Source organism: Oenanthe melanoleuca, chromosome 25, assembly GCF_029582105.1.
Source record: "Oenanthe melanoleuca isolate GR-GAL-2019-014 chromosome 25, OMel1.0, whole genome shotgun sequence".
In the NCBI taxonomy this organism is placed as follows: Eukaryota; Metazoa; Chordata; class Aves; order Passeriformes; family Muscicapidae; genus Oenanthe; species Oenanthe melanoleuca.
In genome coordinates this window covers 1,673,455-1,693,849 of record NC_079358.1, presented here as the reverse complement: position 1 = coordinate 1,693,849, position 20,395 = coordinate 1,673,455, and the positions used below count along the sequence as shown (strand labels likewise).

Here is a 20,395-nt window from a genome sequence, read left to right as displayed (position 1 = left end):
GCCGCCGCCCCAAAAAACGAGCTAGAGCCCCAAAGTTAATCAAAATCGCTGGGTTTATTGTATAAAATCCACTGCAGTGTTTATCCCGCCAGATTCCCGTAATTCCACTGCCTCGACAAGGAGCACAAGTTTCTCCATACTGAGAAAACTTGTTAATTTTACACCTTCCACGGAAATCCGGAGCCTCCAAACTGGCTCCTCAATTCCAAAAGCTATGGAATTCTCGGTTTCTTCCCTTTTTTTTAATTTTTTTTTTTTTTTTTTAAATTTTCCTCCACAGCGATGGAACTCCCAAAATCCTCCCGGATCTGTTTATGTGGAGCATAAAGAAGCTGCTGGAAGTGCTGGGAGGAACTTCAGGGATTCCCTTATGTGCGGAATCAGGGGAATAAATTGCGGGATTAACTCCATGTTATTCCTAAATCAAATTTTTCTAACATTTCAGTAAAGTGACACCCCACAATCCCCCATCCCTTTTAAATCCCATTTCCAGCGACATCAAAAGTTAATAGTGTTTATAGAAAGTATAAAAAATATTTAAACCCCCAAAATAGGCTTGTTAGGATGCGGATATAAAAATGGGGTACCTACAGATAATGGAATTGCTCCAATTTTATCCTAAAACACTGATTATTGCTGGAATATCCTGTGGTCAAGCAGAGGGAAGAAAGGGGGTGAGAATAATGGAATCCTAAGGGTTTAAGGGGATAAGAAGTGGCAAAAGCTCTAAGCTGGGGTGAAAAAGGAATTCTGGCTTGGAAATCAGTTTGTATTTCCAGCCTGCTGGGGAAAAGGGGAGTAAAATGGAAATTTCCATGGATAAACGGGTATTTTCTTGGGTGAACTTGGAGCTGTTTGAACCATTTTGTCATAAAAGGGGTTTCTAAAGCTAAATATAGTCTAAATTCCATATGGATAGGGATATAAGAGATAGGGAACAATTAGTGCAAATCCCTCCTTCATTCTCAAACTCTCCAAGGCTTTTCCAACCTTCCACGACAAGGCCAATGCTGATGTTTAGCTACAGACGGGGCAATTCCAGGGGAACTGCAGATCCTGCAGTGCTTGGGACTGGAATGCTGCAGGCTTATCCCAGATTTAATTCCAAACTGCAGTTTTCAACCCCTTTGGACACTGCATGCATTGGCATCCATTCAGATTTAATTAAGGAGCTCATCGAGGAGGTTTAATTGATCCCTTTCTACTACAGGAGGGAGGGGGCACCAGGCATTGGATCCAACGGGCTTTTCCAGAGGAAACACTGGATTCCATGGAATCCCACCTGCTCCAGTATTGATGGGAGTGCAGAGAGGAAAAAACCTGGGATTAGAACACCGAAAATAAGGGACAGAAAAAAATCCATAGGAAGGAGGAATTTCCCAGGTAATAAAAGTTCCCTAGCAAATAAGAGGTTCTCAAGGAACAAGAAATTCTCTAGGGAATGAGGAGACTGAGGAGCAGCTCTATAAACCAGGATCCATTCAGGAGCTTTTTCCCTAAATTTCTTCCAAATGTGCAAACGGGCCAGGACTCTGGAAAGGGTGTTGGGAGCACCAGAAGGATCCCGAGGCGGGATCCCGGGGCTCAGCAGCCGGAGGAGTGCGCCGAGCCCAGCTGGCCGGCCGCCAGCAGCAGGATGTCCTTCTTCTCCTTGTGGAAGCGCAGCTCCTTCCCGGCCAGCCGGGCCTCGTCCAGCTCGCGCTCCGTGGCCGCCAGCTCGCGGGACAGGGCGCCCGGAACGCTCTGCTCCCGGTTCACCCAGTCCAGCGCCATCTGGCTCCGGATGTCATCGTCCAGGGCTCGGTGCGAGTAGTGAGCCAGCACCTCCTGGGGGAGCGGGGGAAGCTCAGCAGGGGAAGCAGCGGCGGGAGGGAGGCGGCCCCGAGCGGCCCCGGACTCACCTGGCGCGAGCACTGCCGCTCCCGCATGGCCTTCAGGCTCCCGTTCCAGTGCAGCAGCTGGAAAACCGTCATCAGCTCCTGGCGTGGCAAGGAGGAGGCAGCATGAGAGCAGAAGGGACCTTGTGAATCACCTAGAGCCCTGGGGGGGACACTGCACACCCGCCTGCCACCTCTGAGCCACTTCTAACTTGGCCTGGAGTACTTCCAGAGATGGGGCAGCTTCCCTGGACAGGGATTCAGCCAAAGCACCAAGACAATGGGGCAGAATTCTCTGATTAATCTGGACCACAATGGAGACAGACTGAAAATGCAGCTGGGCCATCAACCCAAATATCCCTTAGTCAAATCACAAATGGGACCTGGGTAGATTAGGAACAGCATCTGCAAAAACTGGAAACAGTACCTGGAACTCCAGCATGGATTTTCCCTTGTTGGACTCCAGCATGAAGCGGAAGGCCCCGATCCCAGTGTTTGGATTATCTGCCTCTTCTCGATTGCCCTGCAGAGACATTCCAGACAGGAGCTGCTATTCCCACAGGATCTGCTCCTGCTGCACTATCCCCACTCCCAGAACTCCCAGTGGGATTCAGGAATGCCTGATGCCAGCACAGGCTGAGCTGTCACACTCTGCTCCAGGTAGCCCAGCCTCGACCTCATGGCACGGGCCACTCTGGCACTCCCTGGACAAATTTGGGACAGCACCTGGATAAATTTGGCTCCCCTGGAGCAATGAATCCCCTGGGAACAGGATTTTTCCTGCGCTGATTCCAAGGCTTTCACAACACCCTGGAGACCACAGAGCACCATGGGCCACATGGTAAGAATTCCCTCTGAGATAATCAGAGCAGGAAAGGCAGAATGCAAAGCTCCCACTGATAGAAACTAAAATTCTTGGAAAATCTTTAAGAAAAAGAAGTGGGTGTGACAACCCTGTCATGGAACAGCCAGGAAAATCTACGTATCAGCCTTGTTATCTCACCCTGAGTGCAGCACAAAGAGCAGAAGAACGGGGATTAACCAGTACTTATAATCCTGATACTCCATCAAACCCTCCCACCAAGGAATTGTAATCTTTGAGGTTTTTCCCAGGACTTTCCACCCCCATCCTCACGTTGAAGGACGCCAGGGCCTCGGAGACGCTCTTCTCGATGAAGTCGTCGGTGATGCGGCGGGAGGGGTGCTCGTTGAACACGGAATTCATCAGCGCGATCTTGGCCGCGCTCCGACGCGCCTCGGCCTTCGTGGGGCAGAACTGGGGACACACAGCCACAGTCGGGACATTCCCGGGATCCCAACACCCCCCGGAGCACCGGGAGTGCAGGTGGAATTAGGAAATCATGCTCCCAGAACCTCCCGTTGCATTGTCAATTAATTAATCACCTCAAACCCAAACTGTTCCCAAATTTCCCCAAAGATCAGGATTTTGGTATGGGATGACCCTGTGGCTGCTGGAATTGTTTCCTTTGGGTCCATTTTCCCAACCAAGACGAAGGCTGGGAAAGAATCTGGAACACAGCCAGGACTTGATGGGACATTGGGACTTTAATCTCTTTGGGGAGGGATTTTGGGTCAGGAGGTGTGAAGGATTCCTCCACTGGGATGCTCCCTGCCCACAGCACAGGGTTGGAATTGGATGGTGTTTAAGGTCCCCTCCAACCCAAGCCATTCCAGGACTCCATGATCCAACACTCTGATTTGATTTCCAGAGTCTTGGCATCTGGAGAAGAGGGACAAACGGGACAAATCCTGACCCCCAGCAGAGGAATATTCCTCAGTCAGTTTAAACCTCTGCCTAGTCCTGGGAAGGAAAATGAACCATTAAATCCTGGGAAGGAGAAGGAAGATCAGATCCAGCCAATCCAACAGTTTTCCCTGATATCCCATCTCCTACCTCAGCACTAAGGTGCAAGCGACCAGGACAGAGAATAAAGGACACCAAAAAAACACAATCCACAGACAAATCTTCCCGGATTGGAATCTGGTGGGGCTTTACAGGCTAGGAGCAACTTGCAATCAAATCTCCTTGGAACTAAAGCGATTTTAGAGGCAGACGCAGGGGAATCGGCAGGAGAACCCCCAAGCAGAGAGGAGATATTTGGGAGACGATTGGGTGGGGTCCGGGCGAGGCACTGCGGGGGTCGGGACCGTACCTGGAAGCTGCCGAAGCAGCTGCCCCCGGGCAGGGTGACATAGCAGACGTACGGGGGGCTGGCGGCCGGCACCATCTCGTACAGCACCAGGGCGCCGTTGCGCAGCTCGGCCCCGCGGGACTGCTTCATCTGCCAGAACTCCTGCAGCGCCTCCACCACGTTCACTGCCGGGCACAGCCGGGATCGGCCGCGAGAAAAGCCGGGGAGAGCCGGGACGGGCACGGCGGGGTGGAAATGGGGCACGGAGAGAAGGAAAAGGGGCAGGGGGGAAGGAGGAGGGGGTGAGGAAGGAAGGAAATGGGGCACGAAAATAAGGAGAAGGGACACGGAAATAAGGAAAAGTGAAAAATGTGAGTAAGGGAAAATGGACCCCCCTGCCTCCGGTCCGTCCGCATCCCCGGTTCCTCCCGGTCCCGCTCACCGCGGCCGTAGCCCTGCGTGTGCTTGGCGAAGCTCCGCACCACGGCCTCCACCGCCTCTCGCAGCACCGCGGGCGGCCCCGGCACGGCCCCGGCCCCCGGCCCGGGGGGCGCGGGGGGGCCCTGCAGGCCCAGCGGCGGCGGCGGCGGCGGCAGCCCCAGCCCCGGCCCCAGCGCCGAGCCCGTTCCCGGTGCCGGTCCGAGCCCTGCGGGGGCCCCGGTGAGGCCGGGCCGGGTCCCGCGGGTCCCGCCGCCCACCCCGGGCTGCAGCCGCTGCGCCCGCACCGCCTCCATAGCCGCGCTCCCTCCCCGGCGCTGCACTGTCAATCACCGCCGCTCCGCGCCCAGCGGCCCAATAGAAGCGCCAGACAGCGATGGGGAGGCGGGGAAAGCATCGGCAGGCCAATCACAGCTCGGTGCGCGGGGCGCTGGGCGGAGCACGACTCCCCATTAACTCAAATAGCGGCGGGTGGTCGTGGGGCGGAAAGTAGGCGGGATTAGGGGGCCGCTGTCCAGTCGCGCTACGGGATTTGTGACATTGACCGGGAAAAAAACGAATCAAAATACGGGAAGGACAAAACAGCAGAGATGGCGGTACGGGATGACAGCCACACTCTTATTGCCCAGGAGAAGCAATTAATGGCAAAAGAAACCAATCAAGCTCTTGGGCACAGATTTGAAGGCGGGGATTGCGGCTGCCGCCCACTCACGGCCTCTGTTTTGGTAGGAGCGAGCGGATCCGCGCGCAGCCAATGGGATCGAGCCGCGGCGCTGCCGGAAGTGACGCGGGCCGGGCCCGGAGCGGGGCCGCGTTCGGGAGCGCGCCCCGCCATGGAGGCCTGGGTGCGCTTCAGCGCCCAGAGCCAGGCCCGGGAGCGCCTCCTCAGGTGCAGCCTCGGCTCACGGCCCCAGCGGGCAGTCACGGGGGGCCCAGGGCGAGGGTGTCGTGTGGGTCCGGAGGGGGCGGTCACGGGAGCAATGGGGATTACGGAGAGCCCGGGGAGGGAGGTCGGTCACGGAGGCCTCGGAAGCCGAGGAGGGGGATCACGGCGATCCCAAAACCCCAGGGTGCCGGGCGGGCCGTCACGGATGCCTTGGAGATCGGCACCCCGGTGCCCCGTGCCCCCCTGACTCCCTCGTTGTCCACAGGGCCGCCCAGTACGCCTGTGCCTTGGCTGGGGCCGCGCTGAGCCGCGCCGGGAACGGCTCCGGGGGCAGCGCCGGGACCCTGAGCCGCCTCCAGCACCTGGAGGCTCATCTGAGCCTGGGCCGCAAGCGTGAGTGGGGGTTCTGGGCGGTTTTGGGAGGGGAAGGGGCGGCTGTTGGGATCCGCAGACCCCCGGTGACCCCCTTGTGTCCCTCCTTCAGTGCTGCGCTTGGGGGGCTCGGCCGAGGCCCTGGCAGGGGCCCAGCGCTCGCTGCATCTCCCTGACCCTGTCCTGCGCTTCTGCCTCACCCTGTCCCACCTGAACCGTGCCCTCTTCCTGGCCTGTGACAACGTCTTGTGGGCCGGGAAAACCGGGATCCTGCCTGGCCTTGCCATGGACAAGTGGAGCCAGAGGTCCTTCAGGTGAGTGAGGAGAGGTGTCTGGATTTGATGGGGCATTCATGGAAGGAAGACTGGAAAAGCCTCCTCAGGTCTGTTGACCTGTTGAGGGTGAGCGGCGTAGGGACATCAGATTGTCGAGGGAGAGCAGGGCGTAGGATGATTCCTGAGGGAGAGCAGAGAATGGCACTCCCCTGGGGAGAATAAGAAATGGAATTCCCAAGAGAGGACACGGAGTGGAATTACTGAAGGAGGGTAGGCAATGAGCTGCCCAAGAGAAGACAGGGACTGACATTCATCTAGGGAGAGCAAGTGGTGAATTTCCAAAGGAGGTCAGGGAATAGGGAGACTGGGCAATGGAATTCCTGAGTGAGGGCAGGGAACGGAATCCCCATGGGAGAGCAGGTTCCTGCCAGCTGAACAGAACTTTTCCATTCCCCCAGGCATTTTTGTGACTGTCGGCAGTAGAGGCTTCTGCTGCCCCTGTTCCCCACTCTCCCATCACTCTCCCTGTTTTCCCAGGTATTACCTGTTTGCTCTGGTGGTGAACCTGAGCCGGGATGCCTACGAGGTCCGGGTGCTGCTGGAGCGCGCGGAGGCGGCCAGAAAGCGTGGGAAGAGCCCGGAGAACAGGCCTCAGCTGCAGGCTGATGGCAGGATCCAGCGTCTCCGGCTCCAGCTGCAGCTCCAGCTGCAGCTCCTGCTCCAGGTGCTCCGGGACAACCCCCCACTCCTGCTGGACCTGCTGCGGAATGCCTGCGACCTGGTGATCCCGCTGGAACGGCTGGGACTGTGCCGGAGCAGCCCAGGAATCGTGGGGTTCTGTGGCCTCACCTCCTCCGTGCTCTCCATCCTCACCATCCTCCACCCCTGGCTCAAACTGAAGCCATAGTTATCCCAGGGGCGCCCTTGGGATGTTTGGGAATCCTGGGGGCTTATCCCAGGAGCTGTGACACCTCTGGAGATGACTGGCTCATTCCATTCCCATCATTCCTGACTCCTTGGAGCCACAAGGTCCCAGCACTGGATACAGTGTTGGATCCCACAGGGGCATCAGCACCCAAAATGCGTTTCTTCCCATTGACTTTTCCAGCAGTTTTAGAGGTTCAACATTCCCTCTTTCTGTCCAGGAAGCACCTCTAACATGGAACCAACTAATGGGGAATAATTGGGGCTGGAAAATGTGGATTGCCGGGGTCTTCTCATGTTTTTTTTTTTTTTTTTGGGGGGGTGAAGCCATGGGGTTGGAATGATCCTGGTGCCAGATACTGTATCCAGCCCCAAATTGTTCAGACAGTTTTCCTGCCTTGTAAGAAGTCTGACTGCAGGGAGAGGGGAGTGGGAAGAATGGGTGTCAGGGATAAATCCGTGGCTTTGGGGGGAAATTCAGGCAGCAATTTGCCCTCCTGAAGCTTCCACGAAAGCCCAGGGGAAGGAAGTGGCCAGAGCAAGCTGCACCAGGCTTGGATCACTCCTAGCATTCCCCAGTGAATTTCCCTCTGCTGGAGAGCACAGAGGGGACTCCTGTGTGAGTGGACTCCTGTTCCTGTGCTTCCCAGCACATCCAGCACATCCAGCTCCCTTTTTCTGCCCAGAGCTGCAGAGATCCACCTCGGCTGCACTTCCCTTCCCAGGTACCCTGCTCAGTGGTGTTTTTTGGGAGAAATCAGTGTGGCTGGTTCTCTGCTGGGATTCCTTGCACCTGGTGTTCCTGGTGCTAATGCCTCACTGTGTTCCCTTTTTCCCTGGATTCTGTTACACTGTATTCCGCGTGTGGTCCCAACCCAGGTCTGATGTCTATTACTAAGCCCTGGACCAAGGGACACGCTGGGAGCTGGGAATTATTTAATTCCAGAGGTAGATTGCCCTTGGATCTGTCCCTGGGAAAGCAGGAATATCTTCTTGAAGGTTTTTTGGGAGCTCCATACTGAAACACCACCCACTCCTGGGCCCATCTGGGCTGTGCCAAAAGCTTTTTCCTGGGAAAACTAGGCATGGAAGGCTTTGGAACAGTGTATATCCTAGTGGGAATTGGGATGGGTGGGAAGGGCTCCAGGGGATCCCACAATGTCAATGTAATTAATTAATTAATTAATTAAATTATTAAAGTGCAGCGACCTGCAGTCCTCGTGTCCTGGGATCTTGGGAAATGCAGAGCACTGGCGTGGGCTGGAATGCTGGGCTGAGAGCGCTGGAATGGGCTGGGAATCTCCCAGTCACAGAATATCCCGAGCTAGAAGGGAGTCCAGCTCCTGGCCCTGCACAGACACCACAACAATCCCACCCTGTGCCTGAGAGCACTGCCCAAGCGCTCCTGGAGCCCTTGAGGCCATGCCCATTCCCTGGGGAGCCTGTTCAGTGCCCAGCCACCCTCTGGGGGAAGAACCTTTTTCTGATTCCCACCTGAACCTCCCCTGGCACACTGCAGCCATTCCCTGGATCCTGTCCCTGGTCACAGGGGGCAGAGATCAGAGCTGCAGGTTCCCGAGGTGTCCTCCAGGCTGAACAAACCCAAGTGCCCTCAGCTGCTCTTTGTGTGGCCCATCCAGACACTTCCCCATCCCTGCGTCCTTCCTTTGGATACTGTCCAGGGATTTGATGTCTTTTTTATGTCGTGGTGCCTGAACCTGCCCCCAGGATTGGGGGTGAGGCTGCTCCAGCCCGGAGCAGAGAGGGTCAATCCCCTCTCAGCCCCTGCCCAGTGGCCCCGAGGCAGCCGTGTCCCTCCTGGCTGCCAGGGCACTGCTGGCTCGGACCCAGCTGAGCAGCCCCAGGGCCCTTCCTGCAGCCCCCATTTCCCATCTGTCCACGCATCCAAGGCTGCCCTATTCCGGGTGGGGGAATGCTGCACTGGGGGCGCTGGGATGGGCTGGGAGTACTGGGTTTAACTGGGGACACTGGGCTGGGACCCTCCGTGGTTTCAGAGGATTTTGTAGAACCCTTGGAACTGGGGAGGGAACATCCCTGCTTTTCCTGGGGTCAAAGGGTGGGCGGAGGGGATCCCCAGTCCCTTTCCTGTCCCATCCCATTCCCATCCCGTCTCTCTGGCACTGCTGTTCCTGCCCCGAGTCTGGACCAACTTCCTGCACCCCAGGGACTGTCCCGGGGAGGTTTTGGGGGGTGGGGGGTGTGAGGTGGGCAGAGGAATTTAGGAGGGGGGGTGGATTTTCCATTGACATTTGGGCATTGGGAAGGAGAAAGAGTCTGGAGTGTGAGGAGCCTCCCGCTGTGCCTCAGTTTCCCCTGTGACCCGGGGGGGCCCTACCTGTGCTGGCGGGGCCCCACCTGGGCGGGGCTGTCTGTGCCGCAGCTGGAACTGCACAGTTGCTGTTTGTCTGTTTTTCTCCTCATTCCTTGTTTTTCTTCCCCGAAAATTCCAGCCCGTCCCACAGCCGCTGGCAGCACAAGTTTCCCTCTGTCCTGAATCGCAGAGTTTGAATTTTTTTTTTTTTTTTTTTTTTTTTTTTATCCCCGAACCCACTCAAAAGCTCAGTCCGGGAGATGGCAGTGTCACCCGGAGGACGTGGCAACCCGAAATCCACCTAAATCCACACAAAATCCGCCCAAGCCCAAACCAAACCCCACCCAGACCCCAGCGGGGCATCCCCAACTCCCCTTATTCCAACCCCCTCCCCTTCCTGACGGTCCCCACGGGGAAGATCCAGGTGTCACTGCCACCTCTGTGTGGTTCGGTCCTTGGAGGAGATGCAGACTTTTCCCATTTTTACAGAAAAAGTGGGAAAATCCCCTTCCAGTGCCCCCAGGCGCCCCGCATTCCCCACAAAATCCTGCGCCCACCTCCTCCCTTCTTCCCTATCCCCTTTTTCCTGGGTTTGTACCACTTCGCCTGTTTTTTTTCCCGAACTCTTTGCCCCCCTCCCTCCAAAACCACATTTATTTTTAGCAGCCAATTGAAGATGAAGGAGGAGGGAAAATATACTGAAAAAAGAGGAAAGAAAAAGGGAAAAAAAACCGGGATTTTGCTCCGGCTGGAGCAAGAGTCACCTTTGAGCTGCAGCACGGCGATGTGGGGTGTGGGCAGCCGGGGGGTGCTCCTGGCGCTGCTCCTGCTCCCAGGTAAAACCCCCCCGCCGCCAGTCCCCTGGTTTTGGGCAATTCCGGGGGGTTTTGGGGCTGCTGGAGGAGGGAGGGTGCGGAGCCGGGTGCTCATCGATCCCAGCGCAGCCGCGCGTGGGGTGCGCAGGGGTCCCTCTGAATGTCTGGGGAAGGGTTTTAGATAAAACAGGCCGGGTTTGGTCATTGCCCCCGCCCAATATAATTTGGAGCTTTTTTGGAGGGAGAAGGCGCTTACATCTCCTTGGATTTGGGGCGGGGTGAGGGTGGGAAAGGGAACCCGTAAGAGGAACTAAAATCCGGCTTTAATGGATTTTTTTTTGTTTTTTTTTAATAAGACAAAAAAAGGGGGGCATTTCCACCCCCCTCCCCTCGGGGTTCACCTCCCGCCGCGAGGGAAACTGAGGCACATGGGCAGCGCTGGGCAGCGCGGGGCTTCGGGCGGGGGGGACTTAATTTGGGTGGCGAGGATGTGTTTGGGGAGCAGGAGTTCTCCGTGGGGTGCCCCCCCGGTTCCCCGCAGTTTTCTCCTCCCCACCGCGGTGCCCGGATAGGTGCGGGGTGCCCTCCCCATCTCAGGACCCTCCGTCACCTCCCCAGGGCTCTGCGAGGGGTTCAACATCGACGTGCGGCACTGGCGGCGCTTCCAGGGGCCCCCCCGAGTCCCAGTTCGGGTACCGGGTGCTGCAGGGCGGGGGCGATGGGGACAAGTGGTGAGTGATCGGGGGCGAAGGGGGAAACTGAGGCACGAAAGGGAAAACAGGAAGGGGGGCAGCGAGGTGGGAAAGGGGCAGCTGAGGAAGGGAAGAGGGAAACTGAGGGTGGGTGGGGGAAACTGAGTCAGAAAAGAGGAGAAGGGAGGGGGAAATTAAGGTGGGAAGCCAAAACTGAGGTGGGAAGCGGGGGAAGTGAGTTTGGGAAAGAGAAACTAAGCCAGGGAGGGGGAGATTGAGGTTGGGAAGGGGGGAGCACAGGAGGGCAAGGGCTGGAGCAGCAGGAGGCTGTGGCCAGACGGCCAGCCGGACAGACGGACGGAAGCGGCCTCGGTGCCGCAGTGTGGGAGGCAGAGCCTGGCACGGTGCCTCCAAAAACGTGGCGGCTGGGTTGGAGTGGGGCTTGTGTCCCCTGTGTGTCCCTCCTGTGTCCCACCTTGTCCCTCCAGGCTGCTGGTGGGGGCCCCATGGGATGGGAATGGTCAAGGTGACATCTACAAGTGCAGCGCGGGACTCCAAAACTCTTCCTGCGCCAAGGCCAACCTCGGTACGGAGGGGGGTGCCTGTGACCCGTGGGGTCTGTGGGGTCCCAGGGTGCTCACCCCACCTCTGTCCCCGTGTCCCCAAGGGGCTGCAGCTCCGTGGCTCCGCAGCAGCGCTGGACGACTCGGGATGACGCTGATGGACTCCGAGGATGGCGGGTTTGTGGTAAGCAAAGCCTCCACAGACAGAAACTGAGGCGTGGCAGGGGAGGGGAGGGGGCGAGCGAGGTGGATGTCACCCACTGCTGTGTCCTCATGTCACCCCCCAAGGTGTGCGCCCCACTTTGGTCCCAGGAATGTGGCACCTCTGTGTTCAGCTCCGGCCGCTGTGTCCAGCTCGATGAGGAGCTCCAGCCCACGGGGACCATTGCGCCCACAGCACAGCGTGAGTGGAGTGGGATGTACTGGGATATACTGGGATGTGCCACCCTGGTGTCACTGTGTCCCCTGCCAGGCTGTTCTACCTACATGGACATCATCCTGGTTCTGGACGGCTCCAACAGCATCTACCCCTGGGAGGAGGTGCAGGCATTTCTTGGGAACATCCTGGGACGCTTCTTCATCGGTCCCGGGCAGACCCAGGTCAGGACGTGGCACCTTGGCCACCAAGGTGTCCTCAAGGCTGGGATGGTGTCCCCAGGGCAAGATGATTGTCTCCAGGCCAATGCTGCTGCCCCTGGGGTGATGCCAGCCTTGGCGTGATGTCATTGTTCCCAGGGTGATGCCACCCCTGTGGAGATGCTGCCCTGGGGTGACATCATTGTCCCCAGACTATGCCAAGTGGAGATGGTTTTGGAGGGGCCAAAGGTGCTCTTTTCCAGGGATTAGGGGTTCCTATGGGATTTGGGTGAGCTCCCTTTGGATTTGGGGGGTTCCTGGCTCAGGTTTCCCCCTCTTTCAGGTGAGGGGGTTTCTGTACAAGGAGCGGGTGGTGCAGGAGCAGGTGCCAGGGCAGCACCCTGGGGATTTGAGGGGTCCCTGTGGACTTGGTGACTCCCTGGGGGTTTGAGGGATGTCCCTGTGGATTTGGGGCTCCCTCTGGCTCTGACTGTCCCCATTTCAGGTGGGGGTGCTGCAGTATGGAGAGAGGCTTGTGCAGGAGTGGGCGCTGGGGCAGCACCCCACGGCCCAGCGCCTGCTGGAGGCCGCCCGGAACCTGACGCGTCAGGAGGGGAGGGAGACACGGACAGCCATGGCCATCCGGCAGGCATGGTGGGCTCTGAACAGGAATTCATGCAGGGCTGGGAATGGAGGGCCATGGCCATCCGGCAGGCATGGTGGGCTCTGAACGGGAATTCATGCAGGGCTGGGAATGGGGGGCCATGGCTGGGAATGGAGGGCCATGGCCATCCGGCAGGCATGGTGGGCTCTGAACAGGAATTCAAGCAGGGCTGGGAATGGGGGGCCATGGCCATCCGGCAGGCATGGTGGGCTCTGAACAGGAATTCAAGCAGGGCTGGGAATGGGGGGCCATGGCCATCCGGCAGGCATGGTGGGCTCTGAACAGGAATTCATGCAGGGCTGGGAATGGGGGGCCATGGCCATCCGGCAGGCATGGTGGGCTCTGAACAGGAATTCATGCAGGGCTGGGAACGGGGGGCCATGGCTGGGAATGGGGGGCCATGGCTGGGAATGGGGGGCCATGGCCATCCGGCAGGCATGGTGGGCTCTGAACGGGAATTCACGCTGGGCTGGGAATGGAGTTGGAATTGGGGATGTGATCGGGGTCAGTATTGAGATCAAGGTTGGGACTGGGAGAGGGAGCGTGGCTGGGATTTGGATCAGAATTGGGATTAGGGTGTAGGTTGGGGTTTGGATTGAAATTGCTATCTGGCTTAGGATCTAGTCAGGATTTGGACTGAGGTTGGGGTTGGGATTGGGGTTAGGATTGGGACTGGGATGTGGATCAGGGCTGGGGTTGGGATCGGGATGGGGATGGGAGCAGGGTCAGGGCTGGGGATGGAGCAGGGGCTCATTGAGTCAAGCACACGCCCACAGCACAGAGTCCTTCAGCCCAGCGCAAGGCGGGCGCCCAGGGGCCACGCGGCTGCTGCTGGTGGTGACGGACGGGGAGTCCCACGACGGGGACGAGCTGCCAGCGGCGCTGGCGGAGTGCGACCGGCAGAATGTCACCCGCTATGCCATCGCTGTGAGGCCCCTCCCACCCATCCCCATCCCTGCATTTCCCTGAACCCCAGAGGGGGGCTGCTGCTGACCCTTGTCCCTCCCTCAGGTCCTGGGGCACTACCTGCGCCGGCAGCAGGATCCTGAGGATTTCATCCGGGAGATCAAGTACATCGCCAGTGACCCCGATGAGAAGTATTTCTTCAATGTCACAGATGAGGCTGCCCTGAATGACATCGTGGATGCTCTGGGAGATCGGATCTTCAGTCTGGAAGGTGCTGGCTTGAGGCTGGGATCCCGGGAAGGGCTGGGAATTCCAGCTGGAAGCACGGCTGGGAATTCCAGCTGGATGCACAGCTGGAGGCACAAAATCTCCTTCCTCCCCCTGTCAGGCACCCACGGGGACAACGAGAGTGCCTTCGAGCTGGAGATGTCCCAGATTGGTTTTTCCATCCACCGCCTTGAGGTGATCCCACTGGGAAAGGTGGAAAAGAACCCTCGGCCCATCTCAGCCCTGCTGAGCGTCCTGGGATGGGAGAGTGACATTGGTGGGGCTTGGGGACACTGAGGCATTGTGGTGTCCCCGGGTTGATGTGTCCCACCCATCCTGGCAGGACGGGATCCTCTTTGGAATGGTCGGAGCCTTTGACTGGGAGGGGGGTGTGCTGGAGGAGAGGCAGCGTGGGCGCATCGTTCCACACCGGGAAGCGTTTCAGGAGGAATTCCCGCTGGAGCTGAAGAACCACGCAGCATATCTGGGTATGGGGGATCCCAAGGGATGAGCGTGTCCCAAGGGGTGTGAGGTGAACCAGGAATAGTCCATATCCTCAAGATTTGAGATGAATCAGGGATGCTCCATGTCCTGTACATTTGGGGTGCCCTGGAGATACTCCATACTCCAGGGATGCTCCAAACCTGGCTGTTTAGGGCCCCCAGGAGCACACTGGGGACCAGATCTCCCTGGGACTGTCCGTCCTGCTGACCCTGCTTCCTCTCCCAGGTTACTCTGTGTCCTCGCTGCAGCTCCTGGGAGGGCAGCGCTTGTTGGTGGCCGGTGCCCCCCGATTCCAGCACAAGGGCAAAGTTGTCCTCTTCAGGCTGGACCCCACTGGGACTGTGAGAGTGACCCAGGCACTACTGGGGGAGCAGGTGAGGGGCAGCTGGGGGCCTTGAGGGCCTTGGGGGGGGAGTTTGGGCCCCCTACTGTCCCTCAGCCTCACAGCCCCTCGCACCCCCAGATCGGCTCCTACTTCGGCAGCGAGGTCTTGACCCTGGACCTGGAGGGAGATGGGGACAGTGACCTGCTGCTGGTGGCCGCACCCACCTACCTGGAGGGCCAGAGCAGGGAGGCAGGGAGGGTCTATGTGTACCGGGTGGGAAAGGTGAGAGGGCAAGTGTGGGCTTGGGGGTGTCGGGCGGGGGGATCGCTGTACGGCGGTGAGGGGCTGGGGGGCTGGGGAGGGCGCAGGGAGAGGGGCGGGGAGCTGGACTGGAAGGGGGTATCGGGGTGCACTGAGGGCAGGGCACTGGGAGGATCAGCGGGATGCGGAGGGATTGGAGGGATGCGAGGAATTGAGGGGATTTGAAGGGATCGGGGGAACGCAGTGGGATTGAGGGGGGTGCCTGTCCCGTGAGGGTACCGAGGGCCCCCCCGCACCTCCCAGGACCGCCTGAGCCCCGCGGGGTCGCTGCACCCCGAGCCGAGGCTGCAGGATTCCAGATTCGGCTCCGCCCTGGGCGCGGTGCCGAACCTGAGCCAGGACGGGCTGGCCGGAGTCGTGGTGGGAGCTCCGCTGGAGGACGGGCACCGCGGGGCTCTCTACGTGTTCCACGCCTCCCCGGGAACCCTCCTGCTCCAGTACAAGCAGGTGAGACTGCGCTGGGAGAGCTGGGAGGGGCTGGGGGTCACGGTTGAGGTGAGCACAACCCTGTACGAGCCGCTGGCGATGCCTCAACTCTCGTTCCCAGCGCATCGAGGCGGCGGCGCTGGGGTGGAGCCTCCGGTACTTCGGGATCAGCGTGGACGGACGGGTGGACATGGATGGGGACGGGCTGGTGGACGTGGCCGTGGGGGCGCAGGGTGCGGCCGTGGTGCTGAGGTGAGTAGGGGCCGGGGGTTCTGGGACCGGGACAGCCCGGCCACAGGGATACCCCGGGAATACGGGCATGGAAAGCAGAGACACCTCGGGAACAGAGACATCCCGAGGACAGTGACATGTGGTCATGGGCACATTCAGGGGAAAAGGGACTCCGTGCCTCAGTTTCCGCTTGTGAGAACCTGGGATGCTTCCGGGATCCTCCGAGGGCTCTCCCTGCCTCAGTTTCCCCTGTGACAGGATCCAGGGTAGGGCCGGCTGGGTGTCCGTGTCCCAGCATGGTCCCGATGAGATCCCAGGTGTGACTGTGTCCCCCAGGTCCCGCTGGATCATCCAGGTGTCCGCATGGCTGTCCGTGGAGCCAGCGGCTGTCAGTGTCACACGGCGGAACTGCCAGCGCAGCGGCTCCGGCGCCGTCTGCCTCCGGGCGCGGATCTGCTTCCGTGCCGAGACGCGCGCACAGAGCCCCATGGACATGGATATTGGTGAGTGACGGCAGTGCAGGGTCCTTGGAGCATCCTTGGAGCATCCCAGGGCACTACCAAAGCATCCCTGGCTGTCCCCAGAGAATCCCAGGGCTGGATCCTTAGAGAACCTGGAGCATTCCAGGAGCATCCCAGGGTGTCCTGGAGAATTTCTGGAGCACCTCTGGAGCATCCTGAGGGCCCTGGATCATCAATAGGGTGTTGATGGAGGATTGCAATATCCCTGGAGCATCCCATCGGCATTCCCTTAATCTTTCCAAAGCATACATATGGTGATCCTGGACCACCCCTGGGGCATCCCAGGGTAGCCCTGGAATCTCCCAGGAGCATCCTGCAATGTCCCTTGAATATCAACAGAGCAACCCATATCCCTAGAACCCCACTGGAACCTGCCACAACATCCTGGAGCCTCTGAGCCTTCCCTGGCCACCCGCCTGTGCAAGCCAGCGTGTCCCTGGAGGCCCCTCGGGCTTCCACTGGAGCAGCCTGACCCGCAGGTGTCCCGGTCCCTGAGCTGCTCCCTGTCCCCAGGTCTCCAGTACAATGCATCCCTGGAGGAGCGGGTCCCAGGCTCCCGAGCTGCCTTTGACTCAGGCGCCCGCCGGCTGCTCCAGCGCCGGATTGAGCTCCCCCTGGGAAGGCAGAGCTGCGTCCGCATCCCCTTCCACGTCCTGGTCAGCCCCGGGACTCCTCCCTGCCCCATGGGAGGGCTCTTCCCACCCTCCCTTCCCGGGTCTGACTGGAATGAGGCTGATGGGATCCCCTGATTCTGCAGGACACCTCCGATTACCTGCGACCCCTCAGCCTCAGCCTCACCTGGGCCCTGGATGTATCTGCGAGGTCGGTGCTGGATGAGGCATCTCCCACCGCCATCCGCAAACTGGTGTGTACTGGGAGGGGTGTTCCTGGACACTGGGATCACCCCTGAACATCAGGATCACCTCTGGCTCCTTCCAGATCCCATTTTTCAGGGATTGTGGGGATGACGACGAGTGTGTCACCGACCTGGTGCTCAAGGCCACCACGGACATTGTGGGCTCCAGGTACCCCTGGTGTCCCCCCCGTGTCCTCATGGGGTCCCTGGGATCCCAGGAGCCTCCTGTGACCCCCTGGCCTCCAGGCAGAGCCCCCACATCCTGCGGAAGGGCCGGAGGCGGATGCTGGTGGAGGTGGAGCTGGAAAACCGGGAGGAGAATGCCTACAATGCCAGCCTGTGGCTGCACCTGCCCAGGAACCTCCACTTCTCCAGCCTCGTGCTCCAGGTACAGCCTGGGGGTGGCCCAAATCCCTGAGGAACCCCTCCACACTCTTCCACCAGGGTGAAGATGGAGACCCAGGTCTTTGGAGAACCTCTAGGTCATTCTTGTCCCAAACCATTCCAGGTGGGATGGGTTGGAATCCATTGAGTCCCCAAACCTATTTCAAGTGGGACAGGGGGGTACGTTGTGTCCCCGACCTCTCCAGCGAGGGAGCTGGGGCTCCACTCTGTCCCTATTCCATGTGGCCCCGGGAGTCCATCGTGTCCCCAGCTCGTGTTCCATGGTCCCCTGTGGCTCCCCAGCACTCCTCTGTGGGAGTCTGTTGCTGTCAGCTCCCAGTGCCCAAGCAGCCCAGCTCCATGTCCCGGTGCCCATCGTGTCCCCCGGCAGGATCCTGGCGCGGTGAAGTTGGAGTGCTCGGCCCTGGGCGGGCACCGCCGGCGCTGCGCTGTAGGGTACCCTGTCTTCCGCTCGCAGGCCAAGGTAGGACCCCCGAGACCCCCATGAGCCCCTTGGAACCCCCAAACCCCCACCACACCCCTCTGAGCCCCCCCAGGTATCCTTCACCTTGGAGCTGGAGTTCAGCTGCTCCATCCTTCTGAACCGTGCCGAAGTCACACTCCAGGCCACCAGGTAGGGGTGTGGGGGGCATGCTGAGCCCTCAGGGGAGGGGCTGCACTCCAGGGGCATGGCTGGAGTCTGGGGATATTCCCAAGTGTCCCCCCTGTCTAGTGACAGCACCGAGGCGACACCACAGGACAACGTGGTCAAGCTTTCTGTGCCTGTCCGCTATGAGCCCAACCTGTTCCTGTCCAGGTGGGGCTGGGGGAACGTGAGGCAGAGTGGGGGGGTCGTGGAGGGGGACACATGATGGATGTGATCGTCTTGTGCACCCCCTCAGTAACACCAACCTGCATCGCTACGAGGTTTATCCCCTCGGCACCTTCACCCATAGCCCTGGCCCCGAGTTCACCACCATGGTCAAGGTGAGATGATGAGAGCCTGGGGAGTGGGGTCTGGGGGAGCCCTGGCTCATCGTGCGCTCGTCCAGGTGCAGAATTTGGGGTGCTACCCCATCCAGAACATCACCCTGCACATGGCCCTGCCAGCACTGGGCCACCATCGGGCCACCATTCTGTCTGTCACCCATGTTCTGGCTGAAAATGTGAGTATTGAGGACACTTAGGGGCCTCAGGAGGTCCCTGTGCCCTCTCCTTGAACACCCTCTCTCCCTCCCCAGGCCACCTGCGTGCTGCAACCCCCCGATGAGGGGACACAGGTGGTCCCAGTGCCCCCGGAGGACCTGCTGCACGTGGACAGGCTGGTAGGGATCGCTTTGCCCATCCCAATCCCCCCGTGGATTTGGAGGGTTCAGGACGGATTCCCACCACTCCCCCCCGCCAATTTTTGCCCCCCAGGACTGTTCCAACACCTGGTGCCAGGAGCTGAGCTGCCGCCTGGGGAGGCTGGAGCGTGGCGGGGGAGTCTCGGTCCAGCTCCTGCGCACCCTCCACGACAGCTTCTTCAGCAGAGTGAGTGAAGGAGGAGTGAGGGAACGAGGGAGGATCCTGGGCGGGGGGACACACAAGGCTCACTCTCCCTTGTCCCGTATCCAGGTGAAATTCCGGAGTGTGAGGATAGTCAGCAGTGTCTGGTTGGGAGTCACAGGGGACGTGTTGGTGCTGGAGGAGGGGGCACAGCGCAGGGAGGTAGGACCTCCTCCCCCCAATTCCCTTTTCACCTCTTCATCCTTATGTCCCTCCCCAAATTCCCTGCTCTCCCTCAATGCCCATTTTACCGCTCAGTCCCTGTCTGCCCTCTAATCCTTGCTTTTCTTTCCAAATTCCTTCTTTCCACCCAGGTGAGTTTCCCCCTCCAGACTCTGTTTTGCCCCTCCCCATTTTTCCTCCCCAAATTCCCTGTTTCCCTTCCCCCTTTTCCTGGTTTTCTCCCCCTAATTCTCATTCCTCTCGCCATCCCTGTGTTCCTGCAGATGGTGCTGGAAGTGCTCCAGGGGAAGCGAGTGCCTGTGTCACTGTGGATCCGGGGGGCAGTGCCCTGGGGGGGCTCCTGCTCCTGGCGCTGCTCAGCCTTGGCCTCTGGAGGGTGAGGGAGTCCCAATGACACCTCGGGGAGGATTGAGATGCAGCTGGGGGGGGGGGTCACGATATCACCTTGGGAGGGCTGTGTTATCACCCTGGGGGAAGGTCACAATGTCACCTTGAGAGGATCATGATTTTCCCCCGAGGGAGGAGGACACTTCCACCCCCCTAATCCCTCCTCTTCCCCTCTTGCCCCCAGCTGGGATTCTTCTCCCACCGGAAGCCCCCCCAGGAGGATGAGGATGTGGATGAGGATGAGGAGCACTGAGGTGGCAGCTCTGCCACGGGAGGACATCCCGGGACATCCCTCTCAGGACACATTCCAGGGCCGTCCCAGGGCTTGGCACTCCTGGGCTGGTGGAGGGAGGAGCAAGAGATGCTGGAGCCCCGAGACCGGGGCTGGAGGATCTGGGGGAACATCTGGAAGAGGGAAAAGTGGGAATGAGCTGGAATGGAGCAGCTCCAGCAATAAAGCTCCGGCCTGTGCCACTGCCGTGTCCTGCATTCCTGTGCATGCAGCTGATCTGGGAGCAGGAATGCTTCTTTATTCAGGGAAAACCCTCTGCACTGATCCCAAGTACAGCACAGAGGGATCTGATCCAAATCTCAGCCTCCGCTGACTCCGGACTTAAATCCAGGTTAAATTCAGGACCACAGGGAAGGAATCCCTGATTTCCAGCACTACGTGGAAGAGGGAAGAAGTGGAAGCAGGGAGTGAGTGGGTGTGACCCCCAGAAATCCCCATCAGAGCACATCCTGGATAACAGAGGAAAGCACTGGGATAAGCCCAGGACCTGGCGGGATTTTCCCAATCTCTGTGTATCCACTGTCCTGTCTTAGCTCCCGCCCCAGGACTGGGGCCTCCCTGTGTTCAGAATGGCTTCCAGCAGAGCAGGGAGGGAGGACAGGGACAATGTGTCCCAACAGAGCAGGAGGTGTTAGGATATCCACCCTAGGAAACAAATACTGCAAATCAGGGTTTTC

The 20,395-nt window shown here is 59.3% G+C and overlaps 3 protein-coding genes across 3 annotated transcripts; 2 read left to right on the top strand and 1 right to left on the bottom strand.

Moving 5' to 3' along the window:
• Positions 1-35: 35 nt before the first annotated feature.
• Positions 36-4,792, bottom strand: LIX1L (limb and CNS expressed 1 like). Its single transcript, XM_056511009.1, has 6 exons — positions 4,473-4,792; positions 4,052-4,215; positions 3,013-3,153; positions 2,305-2,400; positions 1,902-1,979; positions 36-1,827 (listed from the first exon to the last, which is right to left on the bottom strand). Exons 1-6 carry the CDS (start codon positions 4,762-4,764, stop codon positions 1,585-1,587), a joined length of 1,014 nt encoding a protein of 337 aa, XP_056366984.1. The 5' UTR covers positions 4,765-4,792; the 3' UTR covers positions 36-1,584.
• A 100-nt stretch (positions 4,793-4,892) lies between these two features.
• PEX11B (peroxisomal biogenesis factor 11 beta) lies at positions 4,893-8,129 on the top strand. The gene is made up of 4 exons (XM_056511010.1): positions 4,893-5,357; positions 5,620-5,747; positions 5,839-6,040; positions 6,539-8,129. Exons 1-4 carry the CDS (start codon positions 5,059-5,061, stop codon positions 6,906-6,908), a joined length of 999 nt encoding a protein of 332 aa, XP_056366985.1. The 5' UTR covers positions 4,893-5,058; the 3' UTR covers positions 6,909-8,129.
• Positions 8,130-9,803: 1,674 nt separating this feature from the next.
• Positions 9,804-19,771, top strand: ITGA10 (integrin subunit alpha 10). The gene is given in 32 exon segments (XM_056510918.1): positions 9,804-10,093; positions 10,691-10,740; positions 10,742-10,803; positions 11,253-11,350; positions 11,432-11,511; positions 11,616-11,730; positions 11,800-11,927; positions 12,409-12,557; positions 13,344-13,494; positions 13,579-13,744; positions 13,862-13,935; positions 14,084-14,228; positions 14,470-14,618; positions 14,708-14,851; positions 15,134-15,337; positions 15,438-15,568; positions 15,884-16,050; positions 16,582-16,724; positions 16,826-16,933; positions 17,008-17,093; positions 17,171-17,312; positions 17,700-17,792; positions 17,866-17,942; positions 18,042-18,125; positions 18,211-18,295; positions 18,361-18,474; positions 18,550-18,633; positions 18,728-18,841; positions 18,926-19,018; positions 19,303-19,351; positions 19,354-19,415; positions 19,611-19,771. Coding segments are annotated over 32 exon segments (3,576 nt in total). The 5' UTR covers positions 9,804-9,933; the 3' UTR covers positions 19,680-19,771.
• The last annotated feature ends 624 nt before the right edge of the window (positions 19,772-20,395 follow it).